The 17,002-nt window shown below is 48.9% G+C and overlaps 1 protein-coding gene across 2 annotated transcripts in view; it reads left to right on the top strand.

The window, feature by feature from the left end:
- NR1I2 (nuclear receptor subfamily 1 group I member 2) overlaps window positions 1–17,002 on the top strand; it is a 55,387-nt gene that overhangs the window by 30,154 nt on the left and 8,231 nt on the right. For both annotated transcript variants that reach the window (XM_040339208.1, XM_040339209.1), the window contains exons 3-7: window positions 2,839–2,969; window positions 6,917–7,104; window positions 8,191–8,345; window positions 9,877–10,022; window positions 10,176–10,292. In XM_040339208.1, the coding sequence (XP_040195142.1) occupies window positions 2,839–2,969; window positions 6,917–7,104; window positions 8,191–8,345; window positions 9,877–10,022; window positions 10,176–10,292 (737 nt within the window). The remainder of the gene's footprint in view (window positions 1–2,838; window positions 2,970–6,916; window positions 7,105–8,190; window positions 8,346–9,876; window positions 10,023–10,175; window positions 10,293–17,002) is intronic.

Here is a 17,002-nt window from a genome sequence, read left to right as displayed (position 1 = left end):
ATGGTCCGGGGCTGAAGTGGTTAACAATAAGCGATAGAATAACAACAAAAATATTCAGAAAAAAGTTATAAATTGATTTTGCATTAAGACCCGGACCTTTAGGCAGCTAAAGGACCCGGACACTTTTTGCGATTCGGCACTGCGTCGCTTTAACTGACAATTGCGCGCTCGTGCGATGTGGCTCCCAAACAAAATTGGCGTCCTTTTTTCCCCACAAATAGAGCTTTCTTTTGGTGGTATTTGATCACCTCTGCGGTTTTTATTTTTTGCGCTACAAACAAAAATTGAGCGACAATTTTGAAAAAAAAATATTATTTTTTACTTTTTGCTATAATAAATATCCCCAAAAATATATAAAAAAAATTTTTTAGGCCGATACGTATTCTTCTACCTATTTTTGGTAAAAAAAAACGCAATAAGCGTTTATAGGTTGGTTTGCGCAAAATTTATAGCTTTTACAAAATAGGGGATAGTTTTATTGCATTTTTATTAATTTTTTATTTTTTTACTACTAATGGCGGCGATTTCCGTGACTGCGACATTATGGCGAACACTTCGGACAATTTTGACACATTTTTGGGACCATTGTCATTTTCACAGCAAAAAATGCATTTAAAATGCATTCTTTATTGTGAAAATGACAGTTGCAGTTTGGGAGTTAACCACATGGGGCGCTGTAGGAGTTTTGTGTTCCCTGAAGTGTGTTTACAACTGTAGGGGGATGTGGCTGTAGGTGTGACATCATCGATTGTGTCCCCCTATAAAAGGGATGACCCGATCGATACGCCGCCACAGTGAAGAACGAGGAAGCCGTGTTTACATACAGCTCTCCCCATTCTTCAGCTCCGGGGAGCGATCGCGGGACTCCAGCGGCGATCGGTTCCCGCGGTCCCGGAGCTTCGGACGGCGTCGCGGGAGCGTGCCCGCGACCCATGGCTGGGTACTAGTACAGGACGTACCTGTGCGTACATGTGCCCAGCCATGCCATTCTGCCGACGTATATGTGCAGGAGGCGGTCCTTAAGTGGTTAATGAGCGAAATAAGTATTTGATTTCCTATCAATCGGCACGATTTTTGGCTCTTCTATACAGGTAACGAGCTGAGATTCGGAGCACTCTCTCTCTCTTAAAGGGAGTGCTCCTAATCTCAGCTTGTCATCTGTATAAAAGACAGAAGCAATCAATCAATCCGGATTCCAATCTCTCCTCCATGGCCAAGACCAAAGATCGAAGGATGTCGGGGAGAAGATTGTAGACCTACACAAGGCTGGAATGGCCTACAAGTCCATCGCCGAGGGTCACCACAGTTGGGGCGATTATTGACAAATGGAGGAAACGCAAAATAAGTGTCACTCTCCCTCTGTCTGGGGCTCCTTTACAAGATCTCACCTCGTGGAGTTTCAATGATGAGAACGGTGAGGAATCCGCCCAGAACTACATGGGAGAATCTGGTCAATGATCTCAGCTGGGACCATCGTCACCAAGAAAACAATCGGTAACACACTACACCGGGAAGGACTGAAATCCTGCAGCCCCCCCCCAAGGTCCCCTGATCAGGAAATCACATGTACAGCCCGTCTGAAGTTCTAATGAACATCTGAATGATTCAGAGGAGAACCGGGGGAAAGTGTTGTGGTCAGAGGAGACCAAAATCGAGCTCTTTGACATCAACTCACCTCGCCGTGTTTGGAGGAGGAGGAATGCTGCCTATGACCCCAAGAACACCATCATACATGGAGAACACCACCCCTCACCGTCATACATGGAGAACACCGTCGTACATGGAGAACACCACCCCCACCGTCATACATGGAGGACACCATCCCCCCACCGTCATACATGGAGGACACCATCCCCCCACCGTCATACATGGAGAACACCATCCCCCCACCGTCATACATGGAGAACACCATCCCCCCCACCGTCATACATGGAGAACATCATCCCCCCACCGTCATACATGGAGAACACCATCCCCCCACCGTCATACATGGAGGGGGAAACGTAATGCTTTGGGGGTGTTTTTCTGCTAAGAAGACAATACTACTTCACCACATCAAAGGGACGATGGACGGGGCCATGTACCATCAAATCTTGGGTGAGAACCTCCTTCCCTCAGCCAGGGCATTGAAGATGGGTCATGAATGGGTCTTCCAGCACGACAATGACCCAAAACACACGGCCAAGGCAACAAAGGAGGGGCTCAAGAAGCACATTAAGGTCCTGGAGTGGCCTAGCCAGTGTCCAGACCTTGATCCCATAGAAAATAAGGTGGAGGGAGCTGAAGGTTCGAGTTGCCAAACGTCAGCCTGGAAACCTTAATGACTTGGAGAGGATCTACAAAGGAGGACAAAACCCCTCCTGAGATGTGTGCGAACCTGGAGGCCAACTCCAAGAAACGTCAGAGCTCTGTGATCGCCAACAAGGTTTTCTCCACCGACTACCAAGTCATGTTTTGTGAAGGGATTCAAATTTTATTTATTTCACTCCTTTTAAAATGCAAATCAATTTTATAACTTTTTGGAAATGTGTTTTTCTGGATATTTTTGTTGTTCTGTCTCCTTACTGGTAAAATAAACCGACCAATAAAATTATAGACTGATCGTTTCTTTGTCAGTGGGGCAAATGTACAAAATCGGCAGGGGTGTTAAAAACCAGTTTTGTTAAAAACTATATACAGCTATGTGGACAATCGGGTCATCTTCTCACGCACACTCCAAAGAATTTAAAATTTGACCAAAAAACATTTTAATTTAAAGGTAAACTCTGGTGTACGTCCAGTGAGCCACGAGTCCTTGTCCTAATAATTAAAATTATTTTCTTTTGCTTCCCCCCCCAGGCGTGCGATGAAGAAAAATGTGCGTCTCAGTTGTCCTTTCCAGAACTCCTGCGTCATTAACCAAAACAACCGACGTCACTGCCAGGCCTGCCGACTGAAGAAGTGCCTGGACATCGGGATGAGGAAGGAGTGTAAGTGTAGGAGAGCTGGAAAAACATAGGATTTGCCCCTCCCACAAATGTAGGATTTCCCCCAGTAGTTTGTGTCTCTGCCCCTTCCACATTGGTGGGATTTCCTGCAGTAGTTTGTGTCTCTGCCCCTCCCACAATGGGGAGATTTCCTGCAGTAGTTTGTGTCTCTGCCCCTCCCACAATGGTGAGATTTCCTGCAGTAGTTTGTGTCTCTGCCCCTTCCACATTGGTGGGATTTCCTGCAGTAGTTTGTGTCTCTGCCCCTCCCACAATGGGGAGATTTCCTGCAGTAGTTTGTGTCTCTGCCCCTCCCACAATGATGAGATTTCCTGCAGTAGTTTGTGTCTCTGCCCCTCCCACAATGGTGCGATTTCCTGCAGTAGTTTGTGTCTCTGCCCCTCCCACAATGATGAGATTTCCTGCAGTAGTTTGTGTCTCTGCCCCTCCCACAATGGTGAGATTTCCTGCAGTAGTTTGTGTCTCTGCCCCTCCCACAATGGTGAGATTTCCCTGCAGTAGTTTGTGTCTCTGCCCCTCCCACAATGGTGAGATTCCCTGCAGTAGTTTGTGTCTCTGCCCCTCCCACAATGGTGAGATTTCCTGCAGTAGTTTGTGTCTCTGCCCCTCCCACAATGGTGACATTTCCTGCAGTAGTTTGTGTCTCTGCCCCTCCCACAATGGTGACATTTCCTGCAGTAGTTTGTGTCTCTGCCCCTCCCACATTAGAGAGATTTCCCTGAAATAGTTTGTCTTTGACCCTCCCACAATGGGGAGATATCCCCACAGTAGTTTGTGTCTCTGCCCCTCCCACAATGGGGAGATTTCCACCAGTAGCATTCTCATCCCCTCCAATAATTTACATACTATTGGTGTTAGGCTGACAGCCCGACCAGATATACATATCTCAGACATTTTTTTTTTAATATAGGTACCACATTGGCTGGTACTTTTCCAGTCACTAAGCTGTTCTTAAAAATTAGGAAGATTGGTCTGGCTATATCTTGGCTAAGTTCTTTGAGGACTCTTGGGTGCAAGTCATCTTGTCCTGGTGATTTATAAAAAAAAAATGTAAACTCCTTCTTTTCTTTTTTTTTTCTTATTCACCTCCAATAATTTACATACTATTCATGTTAGGTTGACAGGTTTGTGATTACCAGCTATACATATCTCTGCCCTTTTTTAAATATTGACACCACATCGGCTTTTCTCCAATCAGCTGGTACTTTTTCCAGTCACTAAGCAGTTCTTAAAAATTAGGAACAATGGTTTGGCTATAGCTTGGCTAAGTTCTTTGAGGACTCTTGGGTGCTGGTCCTGGTGTATTATTTGTTGCGCTTTTTTCAAGTCCTTTTCTATTTTTATTACATTTTTTGTTTTTACTCCTTTCTTTTTCTTTGTACAGTTGCCTTCTTCTCATCATTTGTAACCAACTTCCCCTGATCATCCTTCATGGGGCCCAATAGGTTCTGACCTCGTTTTCTTACTAATAGTCACTGGGCTGGATTCAGGTAGAATTGCGCATTTTTTACGGAGGCGCAGGGCAACGTTTTTGCCCTGCGCCCCCTGCAAATTTGCTGCGCTGCCCTTGATTCACGGAGCAGGAGCGCGTGCAATTTAAATGATCCCGTAGGGGGCGGGAATCATTTAAATTAGGCGCGTTCCCGCGCTGATCGTAGAGCGCATGCTCCGTCGGGAAACTTTCCCGAGGTGCATTGCGGCAAATGACGTCGCAATGACGTCATTTGCTTCAAAGTGAACGTGAATGGCATCCAGCGCCATTCACGATTCACTTACGCAAACTACGTGATTTTTCAAATTTCGCGACGCGGGAACGGCGGGTATACGTAACATTGTCTGCCCCTGCTAATAGCAGGGGCAGCCTTATGCAAAAACCGCCGTACGGAAACGACGTAAATTGCGTACGCAGGGCTCGCGCAACGTTGTGAATCGGCGTTAGTATGCAATTTGCATACTATACGCTGAGCACAACGGGAACGCCACCTAGCGGCCATCGCAAGAATGCAGCCTAAGATATGCGGGCATAAGAGCCTTATGCCGCGCATATCTTAGGCTGCAGTCGGCGTAACGAGGTTCCTGAATTGGGAGCACTCGTAACGCCGGGGCAAGTAAGCAATTGCGCTGTGTAACCTATGGTTACACAGGCGCAATTGCTTCTTGAATCCAGGCCACTCTCTTCCACTATGTGCCTCTTATGATTTATTCTATCTGCCCTGATGCTTACATTTTTTATTATTGCATTTCTTGTTGTTTATAATGCCGTTGATGACCCCCTTGGCATTATCGTTTTTGAAGGCCATTTTATTATCTCTTTTTTTTTATATGCCTTTTTATGCTACAGTTTAACCTTGGCTCTTCTATATTTTGTTGCCCATTGGAATTCACTGGCTAATGCCACAATTTTAACCCTTTCGCTGCCAAGTCCGTACAGCGCGGGGGGGGGGGGGGCTTCACACACAATCTAATGGCTGCAAACGCCGTAAATTGGGTGTCAAACTGAGAAGCAGACTACTGCTCGTCAGGTGGAAGCATTCGGGCAGCTGCTTGCACTCCCCCCAGTAATGAGGAGACCTCCCGCGCAGGGTATGACGCCACTTCCAGGTCACCCTGTCCCTTTCCCTGGTCAGCATAGCCGGATAGGGATGTATTGTAATGCAATGTATCTAGTAGAGCCCTGCAAGTCATATTAAAGAGTACCTGTCACCAAAAATCATCACAGCGACTCTGCTATGTGATGGAAAAACAAAAGTTAAAAAAAAGTTTTTTTTTTTTTTTATTGCAAACAAAGTTACACCCAAGCACATAAAATCTCCCCACCCCCAATCTAGCACAAGACCTCCTCCATAACACTAAACTGATGACCTATAGGAGGCTTTTAAAGCGCCACCTATAGAAAATTTAGGGTACTGAAGTTTGTCACTATTTCCATGGGCCCTCACAAATTTTAAGGTTCGGCATCTTTGGGTATCTATTTACTCGGTGCAACCTTGTCTTTTATCTTTTACCAAAAATGTAGATAGTTTTATTGCGTTTTTGTTCGCAGAAAATTCACTTTTAGTGTCTTCTTCTTTCTTTCTCCTTTCTTTCTTTCTTTCTTTCTTTCTTTCTTTCTTTCTTTCTTTCTTTCTTTCTTTCTTTTTTTTTTTTTTTTTCCTTCCTTTCTTTTTTTTTTTTTCTTTTTTTTTTTTTTTTTTTTTTTTTTTCTTTTTTTTTTTTTTTTTTTTTCTTTTTTCTTTTTTTTCTCTTTCTTTTTTTTCTCTTTCTTTTTTTTCTCTTTCTTTTTTTTCTCTTTCTTTCTTTCTTTTCTTCTTCTTTTTCTTTTTTTCTCTTTCTTTTTTTCTCTTTCTTTTTCTTTCTTTCTTTCTTTCTTTCTTTCTTTCTTTCTTTCTTTCTTTCTTTCTTTCTTTCTTTCTTTCTTCCTTTTCTTCTTCTTTTTCTTCTTTCAGCTAATATCGTGTTGCATAAAAAATGTAACCACCACTGTTTTATTCTCTAGGGTGTCTTTCAGAAAATGTATATAATGTTTGGGGGTTTTGTATAATCTGATGTGCAAAAAAAAAAGGAAAAACTGTTCTGGCAGCAAAAAAGGTTAATAATGTCCTTTTAAACCACTCCCATTTTTTTTCCCCTCAGTATTCAATGTTTCTAGAACTTGATCCCATTCAATATCTTGTAGTATGGCGCGCAGTTTTGGAAAGTTGGGGTGTGTGTTTCAGTTTAGTGTTCTTGCTCTTGCCCTCATGCTTCCTATGATTTTATGGTGAAAGTAATTACTCTGTGATCGCTGTTTCCTAAGTTATCCCTTATCTCCCCCCCCCCCCCATCTGCAATCGGATCTTTTTGCTGTTTTTAATTGGTAGATCTCAGATTCTGAGATCCGAGTCTCTGGAAGGTCGGATTTCTCACGCTTTTTCTCTTTTCGGCGGCAGTGATCATGTCGGACGAGGCGGTGAAGATGCGACGGGCGCTCATTAGGAAGAAGCAGAGGTTGGTGCAGTTTCAGAGCGTGTCCCCCAATCCCGGCCTGACGGGGGAGCAGCGATCGCTGGTGGAGCAGCTCGCCGAAGCCCAGAAGAAGACCTTCGATTCCAACTTCGCCCATTTCAACAATTTTCGGGTAGGTGAGGTCGTGTGATGGATATCAAAGGTAGAATGAGGGAGGAATGTTGACTTTTTTTTTCCTGTACCGGTTCCAAGGCCGTCATTCTTCTCCGGGTCTTGATCCTGATGGGTCCCCTTTTTTAAATGTTACAACATTTTATAAATAATGGGGTAGATTCAGGTAGCAATTGCGTCTGCGTAACCATAGTTACGCAGCGCAATTGCTTACTTGCGCCGGCGTTTCGAATGCTCCTGATTCAGGAACCTCGATACGCCGACTGCAGCCTAAGATATGCGCGGCATAAGGCTCTTACGCCAGTCATATCGTAGGCTGCATTCTTACGATGGCCGCTAGGTGGCGTTCCCGTTGTGCTCAGCGTAGAGTATGCAAATTGCATACTAACGCCGATTCACTACCCTACGCGAGCCCTGCGTACGCAGTTTACGTCGTTTCCGTTCGTCGGGTTTCACGTAAGGCTGCTCCTGCTATTAGCAGGGGCAGCCAATGCTACGTATACCCGTCGTTCCCGCGTCGCGATGTTTGAAAATTACGTTGTTTGCGTAAGTGAATCGTGAATGGCGCTGGACGCCATTTACGTTCACTTTGAAGCAAATGACGTCCTTGCGACGTCATTTGCCGCAATGCACGTCTGGAAAGTTTCCCGACGGAGCATGCGCACGGAACGCGCCTAATTTAAATGATCCACGCCCCCCTACGGGATAATTTAAATTACGCGCCCTTACGCCGGGGCATTTTTGAGGTGCGCCCACGCAAATTACGTGGCTACTGCTTCATGAATGAAGCGTAGCGCAGATAATTTGCGGGGGGGCAGGGCAAAAAAGGTACGCTGCGCCTCCGTAAGAAGTGCGCAGCGGTACCTCAATCTAGCCCAATGTGTAAACCAGGTTGTACCAGGCTCCTCCCCCCCCTAGGACTGAAATGGCTTGCTCTGCTTACAATGCGACCTTCCCACAGTGTGCGTTAGAAGCTGCAGCAAGTCCAGATAGAGCCCTGCCTGGTTGGACATCCAGCATCATCTAGCCCCTTCCTTCTCAGCCTCCCATAACTAATTATTATTTATTATTTTTTTATATCTTTTAGCCCGTCAGACGACACATGAACCTCACAGACTTCTCGCAGCACTCCTCCTCCTCCTCCTCCCCCCACGTCTTTACCATGTTACCTCATATCTCCGACCTCGTCACCTATGTGATCGAGGGAGTCATCAGCTTCGCCAAAATCGTCCCTCGCTTCAGGTACCGTTCTCTGTACAGCGCTGCGGTATATGTCTGAGCTATATAAATGTATAATAATAGTGAGTGACTGTGGGGGGAGGGGACATTAGAGTGTAAGCTCCTCTGGTACAGAGACTCATGTGATTGGCTCAGTGTTCTCTGTACAGCGCTGCGGTATATGTCAGAGCTATATAAATATATAATAATAATGGTGTGTGTGACTGTGGGGGAGGGGACATTTAAGGCCAGATTCTCAGTCAGCGGCGTAAATGTAGGCGGGCGTAGCATATCGTAGTTTACGCTACGCCGCCGCAACTTAGAGAGGCAAGTGCTGTATTCACAAAGCACTTGCGTCTAAAGTTACGGCGGCGTATCGTAAATCTGCCGGCGTAAGCGCGCCTAAATCAAATGAGGAACAGGGGGGCGTGTTTTATGTAAATTAATCATGACCCCGCGTAAATTACGCTTTTTTCGAACGGCGCATGCGCAGTATCACGTCGAATTTTCAAATTAAATTACGCCCGCTCAATGCCGAGTCGACGTGAACGTAACTTGCGTCCCAGCCCCGTTCACGGACGACTTGCGCAAACGACGTAAAACACGACGCTGTTCCGACGTCCATACCGAACATGACTTACCCGGGTACTGCTTTACGAGGGGTAACTTTACGCCGGCGTATGTCTTACGTAAACGACATATCTTGCTACGCTGGGCTCACGTACGTTCGTGAATCGGCGTGAACGTAACTTGCGTCCAGCCCCATTCACGGACGACTTACGCAAACGACGTAAAACACGACACTGTTCCAGCGTTTCCGACGTCCATACTGAACATGACTTACTCCTGCTTTACGAGGGGTAACTTTACGCCGGCGTATGTCTTGCGTAAACGACGTATCTTGCTACGCCGGGCGCACGCGTACGTTGGTGAATCGGCGTATCTAGGCCATTAGCATATTCTACGCGGAAATCTACGGAAGCGCCACCTAGCGGCCAGCGTAAATATTGCACCCTAAGAGACTTACGCCGCTCGTATCTTAGCCGAATTTATGCGTAACTGGTTCTATGAATCGGCCGGATAGATACGACGGCTCTCGTTCGGACTTACGCCGGCGTACGTGGCGCTACGCCGTCGTAAGTCCTTTGAGAATCTGGGCCTTAGAGTGTAAGCTCCTCTGATACAGAGACTGATGTGATTGGCTCAGTGTTCTCTGTACAGCACTACGGTATATGTCAGAGCTTTATAATATGTATAATAATAATATGTGACTGTGGGGGAGGGGACATTAGAGTGTAAGCTCCTCTGGTACAGAGACTGATGTGACTGGCTCAGTGTTCTCTGTACAGCGCTGCAGTATATGTCAGAGCTATATACATGTATAATGATAATAGCGTGGTATCTAAATATTCCACCTTCAGTTATTGTATCTGTAGAGACTTGGCCCAGCTATTGAAGTGTCATCTGATTGCTCCCCTACAGGGGGCGCTCCGTGGTCCTGCAGAGGGATGTCATGCTGTTGTCTCTCTCTCTCTCTCGCTCTCTCTCTTCCTAGGACTCTGTCGATCGAGGATCAGATCGCGCTCCTGAAGGGAAGCGCACTGGAGCTGGCCATAATCCGATTCAACACCCCCTTTAACCCAAAGACGTGTAGCTGGGAGTGCGGCAAGATCACGTACAACCTCCGGGACATGGCGCTGGGTGCGTGGGAATTTTATTTTATTTTTTTGTAACCCGTAAAATTAGAAACTTGTTCCTGTGGGGCCCCCGAGGGCCCAGCTCTGAGCACTGTTCAGAGATTCTGGAGTGCCCCGTTAAATCTCCATTGACTTTATTCCTCTTTCTCCCTCCCAGCCGGATTCCGCCAAATCTTCCTGGAGCCGCTGATCAGATTTCACTGTATGCTGAAGAAGCTCAACCTGAACATGGAGGAATACGCACTGATGCAGGCCATCTGTCTGTTCTCCTCCGGTACGGGCAGAGGCGGCGGGCGCGCCGCTTCCGCATTCTCATCTTTTATACTATGTTTGGGTCGTGCATTGTTCTGTTTTCACGTTTAGACTCCTCCCCCACCGGTCTCCATTACCGATCCTTCACAGCCATGTGACCTTCCTCTCCCACTGACCACCCCATACCCGCCATTTGTGCCCTCATTGGTGTATGCCCTTCCTCTACCACTTACTACTCCCATATCCACCATCTGTGCTTTCATTGGCATGTGCCCCTCACCTACCACTGGCCACTCCATATCCACCATCGCTGCCCCTCGCCTACCACTGGCCACCCCATATCCACCATCGCTGCCCCTCATCTACCACTGGCCACCCCATATCCACCATCACTGCCCTTCATCTACCACTGGCCAGCCCATATCCACCATCGCTGCCTCTCGCCTACCACTGGCCACCCCATATCCACCATCGCTGCCCCTCGCCTACCACTGGCCACCCCATATCCACCATCGCTGCCCCTCATCTACCACTGGCCACCCCATATCCACCATCGCTGCCCCTCGCCTACCACTGGCCACCCCATATCCACCATCACTGCCCTTCATCTACCACTGGCCAGCCCATATCCACCATCGCTGCCTCTCGCCTACCACTGGCCACCCCATATCCACCATCGCTGCCCCTCGCCTACCACTGACCACTCCATATCCACCATCACTGCCCCTCGCTTACCACTGACCACTCCATATCCACCATCGCTGCCCCTCGCCTACCACTGACCACTCCATATCCACCATCGCTGCCCCTCGCCTACCACTGACCACTCCATATCCACCATCGCTGCCCCTCGCCTACCAATGACCACTCCATATCCACCATCACTGCCTCTCATCTACCACTGGCCACCCCATATCCACCATCGCTGCCCCTCGCCTACCACTGACCACTCCATATCCACCATCGCTGCCCCTCGCCTACCACTGACCACTCCATATCCACCATCGCTGCCCCTCGCCTACCAATGACCACTCCATATCCACCATCACTGCCTCTCATCTACCACTGGCCACCCCATATCCACCATAGCTGCCTCTCATCTACCACTGGCCACCCCATATCCACCATCACTGCCCCTCATCTACCACTGGCCACCCCATATCCACCATCACTGCCCCTCATCTACCACTGGCCACCCCATATCCACCATCGCTGCCCCTCGCCTACCACTGGCCACCCCATATCCACCATCGCTGCCCCTCGCCTACCACTGGCCACCCCATATCCACCATCACTGCCCCTCATCTACCACTGGCCACCCCATATCCACCATAGCTGCCTCTCATCTACCACTGGCCACCCCATATCCACCATCACTGCCCCTCCTCTACCACTGGCCACCCCATATCCACCATCGCTGCCCCTCGCCTACCACTGGCCACCCCATATCCACCATCGCTGCCCCTCATCTACCACTGACCACCCCATATCCACCATCGCTGCCCCTCATCTACCACTGACCACCCCATATCCACCATCGCTGCCCCTCGCCTACCAATGACCACCCCATATCCACCATCGCTGCCCCTCGCCTACCACTGGCCACTCCATATCCACCATCGCTGCCTCTCATCTACCACTGACCCCTCCATATGCACCATCGCTGCCCCTCATCTACCACTGACCACTCCATATGCACCATCGCTGCCCCTCATCTACCACTGACCACTCCATATGCACCATCGCTGCCCCTCATCTACCACTGACCACTCCATATGCACCATCGCTGCCCCTCGCCTACCACTGGCCACCCCATATCCACCATCGCTGCCCCTCATCTACCACTGGCCACTCCATATCCACCATTGCTGCCTCTCATCTACCACTGACCACTCCATATGCACCATCACTGCCCCTCGCCTACCACTGGCCACCCCATATCCACCATCGCTGCCCCTCGCCTACCACTGGCCCTAGCTCAAAATTTCAAGTCTTGAGCCACTAGCCAGGCCTCAAGGGTTACTCGCCATCAGTTGCCCAACTCAATACCTACACTGCTCCGCCCCTAATTCTGCCGCTAATCACGCCCTCATAAATCATCTCATGAAATGACACTTAAATGTTTTATGCAGAATTAAGTTACGGAAATAAATATTAAAAACAACTTTATCAGTTCCCCTCAGCACAGCCTCACCTGTGCTCATCAATGCAGCCTCACTGCGCCCCACATTTCAGCCCCACTGCATTTCAGCCCATTGCAAACTCATTGTGCCCCCCCAATTGTGGAGTCCTTATGCCCCCCCCCCCGCCCAATTGCGGAGTCCTTGTGCCCCCCCATTGGCGGCCAGATCATGACAGGATAAAGAGGAGAGCCGCGGATCGCCTGGGAGTGGGGGGGGGGGCGCGAACACCGCGGTGGGCTGGGTTGATGGGGAGCCGTCAGAGATCACGGAGGAAGAGGAGAGCTGCGGATCACAGAGCGGTATTGCCCGCTGTTGGAACTTACATTGAAATTCCCTCCGCTCTGCTCGCTCACACAGCCCCGCCTCCTCCTGACCCCGCGCCTGTGATAGACAACACGTCCTAGCATTGGACCCGCATTCTGTCTATCACAGGCGCGGGGTAAGGAGGAGGCGGGGCTGTGTGAAATTTCAATGTAAGTTCCAACAGCGGGCAATACCGCTCTGCGATCCGCAGCTCTCCTCTTCCTCTGTGTGTGTGTGTGTGTGTATGTATGTGTGATATATAATCATCACTGCCCATTGCCTACCAATGACCACCCTATGTCCACCAACACTGCCCTTTTGCCTACCAATGAGCCCCCCCCCATAACTGCCCTATTGCCTATCACTGACCACCCCATCTACACCATCACTGGCGCTCCTCTACTACTGACCGCCCCATAGCCGCCACCACCACTGCCCCTTGCCTACCACTGGCCACCCCATATACACCATCACTACCGCTCTTCTCTTCTACCACAGACCACCCCCCCCCCCACTGCCAATGGACCCCCCCTTCCCCATATTCACCATAACGACCCTTTGCCTACCACTGACCACACCATATTCACCATTACTGCCCCTTGTCTACCACAGATATCAATACCACACCATATCCATCATTCGTGCCCTCAATGCCATGTACTCCTCCTCTTCAACTGACCACCACATGTCCACTATCTGGGCCCTCATTGGCATCTGCCCCTTCTCTACCTCTGGCCACCCCCTATCCACCATCAGTACCCTCACTGCCATGTGCCCTTTGCCTACCACTGATCACCCCTATATCCACCATCAATGCCAATGCGCCCCGTCTCCACAACTGACTACCTCATATCCGCCATCCATGCCCTTATGCCACATTCCCTCCTCTGCCATTGGCCATACAATATCCACATTCTGTGCCCTTTGTCTACCACAGACCACAACCTATCCATCACTTGTGCTTTCACTGCATTTTGCCCCCTCCTCTACCACTGACAACCCCATATTCATAATTCCTTCCCTCACTGCAATGTGCCCCTCTCATTTGCCACTGAGCAGCCCATATATATCATCTGTGTCCTCACTGCCATGTTCACTGTGATCTGAACCTGACCACACTCTGATAGATGTTTGGGTCAGAGGCGGCTCTAGGATTTGTGAGGCCTTAGGCAAAACTTGACATGGGGCCCCACTCACATCCATTATGGGAAAAAATAATTCAAGGACGAGAGCCTCTTCCCCACAACACTGGCCTGTGATTGTGGGGGTCTGCAGGCAGGGGGCATATCGGAATCTGGAAATGCCCCCTTTAACCACTTAAGCCCCAGACCAATATGCTGGCTAAAGACCAAAGGTGTTTTTACAGTTCGGGACTGCGTCGCTTTAACAGACAATTGCGCGGTCGTGCGACGTGGCTCCCAAACAAAATTGGCGTCCTTTTTTCCCCACAAATAGAGCTTTCTTTTGGTGGTATTTGATCACCTCGGCGGTTTTTATTTTTTGCGCTATAAACAAAAATAGAGCGACAATTTTGAAAAAAAATCAATATTTTTTACTTTTTGCTATAATAAATATCCCCCAAAAACATATATAATATTTTTTTTTTCCTTAGTTTAGGCCGATACGTATTCTTCTACCTATTTTTGGTAAAAAAAAATCGCAATAATCGTTTATCGGTTGGTTTGCGCAAAATTTCTAGCGTTTACAAAATAGGGGATAGTTTTATTGCATTTTTTTTTTTTTTTTTTACTACTAATGGCGGCGATCATCGATTTTTTTTCGTGACTGCGACATTATGGCGGACACTTCGGACAATTTTGACACATTTTTGGGACCATTGTCATTTTCACAGCAAAAAATGCATTTAATTTGCATTCTTTATTGTGAAAATGACAGTTGCAGTTTGGGAGTTAACCACAGGGGGCGCTGTAGGAGTTAGGGTTCACTGTGTGAGTGTTTACAACTGTAGGGGGGTGTGGCTGTAGGTGTGACGTCATCGATCGTGTCTTCCCTATAAAGGGAATGACGCGATCGATACGCCGCCACAGTGAAGCACGGGGAAGCCGTGTTAACACACGGCTCTCCCCGTTCTTCAGCTCCGGGGACCGATCGCCGCACTCGAGCGGCGATCGGGTCCGCGGGACCCGCGGTCCCGGGAGCGTGCCCGCGACCCACGGCTGGGTACAAGTACAGGACGTGTATATATACGTGCTTGTGCCCAGCCGTGCCATTTTGCCGACGTATATGTGCAGGAGGCGGTCCTTAAGTGGTTAACAAGGTGGCCCCCAGATCCTGCTCTTTAATACCTAAGGGGCAGGGGCCACCCGGTGATGTCACCTGCTGGACCCGCCCCCTTGTGACGTCATTGACTGAGGGCATGCTGGGTCATTGACGTCACAAGGGGCGGTGTCACCGATATTCACTGGTTGTTAGGGACGCTGGCGGCCCCAGTGTCATCTTAAGAGCATTATAGGCCCCCGGGCAATACAGTGCACTGGGGCCCTGTCTACACAATCATGCACAAGAATTTACTGACAAAAATCATAAAATTTACTGGCAGAACCACATTTTTTACTGCCACTGCAAAAAAAGTACCTAAAATTACAGTTTTCAGTGCCGGACAATGCAAATGTCAGTATTTAAACTATAAACATATAGCTAGTGCTATTAGCAATGTTTTTAAGTTAAACAAAAGTAAAAGGTTACTATAACCCAGCCAGCACAGAGTTTCCTCCTACATCAGAGTCTGCAGGATTGCCCCTTACAGTGAAAGGGAACTCTTATGTAAAGGGGAACGCTGCAGATCATGATCTAAGGGGGGAAATCTGATGTGGAGGGGGGCTCTGGTGACCAGAGACCACCTTATATCAGAGTCCACTGCTTTCTCTTTCCCACTTACATCAGGGTCCGCAGACTGAGTTCCCTCTTGCATTGTAAGGGGGAATCCTGCAGACTCTAATGTAAAGGGGAACTCTGATGTGGGGGGCACTCTGGTGACCAGAGACCAGAGTAAATACACTAAGGTAAGGGGGGTCACTAATATAGGAGGGGGAACCTTTATATCAGTGCCCCCTTACATTTTTGCATTCACTTCCCCCTTACATCAGCAACCCCCCCCCCACTCGTGGAGGACCGGATCTTCTCTGTGATTTCCGCAAACTGGGCATGGGCAGTTCTAACCCGTCACTCTCCAAAAAATTTTACTGGGGTTGCTGGGCAGCCGGTGGGGCCCCCCAGGCAAGCGGGGCCCCCGGGCAACTGCCCAGCGTGCCCAATGGAAAAGATGGCCCTGGGCGGCCCCCGCTCCTGAGTCAGGGCTCTTAACGCTGCCTGAGCACAGCAACGTTCAGGTCCCCTGTCCCTCAAAACTGGCGTAATGCATTGGGTAAGTTAGGCAGCCGCGAGGCCCCTGTGAGTGTGAGGCCTTAGACGACCACCTAATTAAAGAGCCGCCTCTGGTTTGGGTTAAGGGTTTATATTCCAAGGTTGGTTCAGTAATGGGTTGAATGGGGAGAGGAAAGGTTGTTGGGTAAGGGCGATGAGTATCACCCTTGCCCAACAACCTTTCTCTCCCCATTCAACCGATTTACTGAACCAACCTTGGAATAATAAACCCTTAACCCAAATTCTTGTCAGAGTTCCAAGGCTTGAAGCCTGACAAACCAACATCCAGCTCCAGATTTCCATTATGGAAATGTACCTCAAACACAGGCGCCCCCCTCCTTCTTCTCTTCCTTCTTTTTCCTCCATTCCCGTGTTTGAGCTCACCTTGACCTTCTACTGCTGAGAAGATCACACAGATCTCAGTTTGCCACTTGCTGTAAGGTTACCAATGAAGTGTCTCAGGTTGAGAATCTATCCTGCTGTCCGATCTCCGGTCTCCCCCAAACGTTCCAGCAGGGCTGGACTGGGACAAAAATTTGGCCCTGGACTTCATCCAGACTGGCCCACTTTGACAGGTCTCTCCCATGGCGGCCGGACAACTCCCGCACCCCCCCCCCCCCCCCCCCGGCCACCCAAGCCCCCTCTCCCCCTTCACTAGCCACTAGCCGTTTTACTTTATTAGAGTAGAGCGGCTGGTACTGGTACTCTTATAGGCAGTACCAGTGGGGAAGCTAGACATTATTTCACCCGGGGCAAATAATCAGTTCGGTGCCCCCCCTTATGGGACAAGATTAGGCAGAAGTGAGAAACTCCCAGGCCATGCTGTTGAGTCAGCTGTCTGTCCCCTCCCCCATGCTCCTCT

The sequence above is a fragment of the Rana temporaria genome, chromosome 2 (genome assembly GCF_905171775.1).
Source record: "Rana temporaria chromosome 2, aRanTem1.1, whole genome shotgun sequence".
NCBI lineage: Eukaryota > Metazoa > Chordata > Amphibia > Anura > Ranidae > Rana > Rana temporaria.
This window is presented reverse-complemented; position numbering and strand designations above follow the sequence as displayed.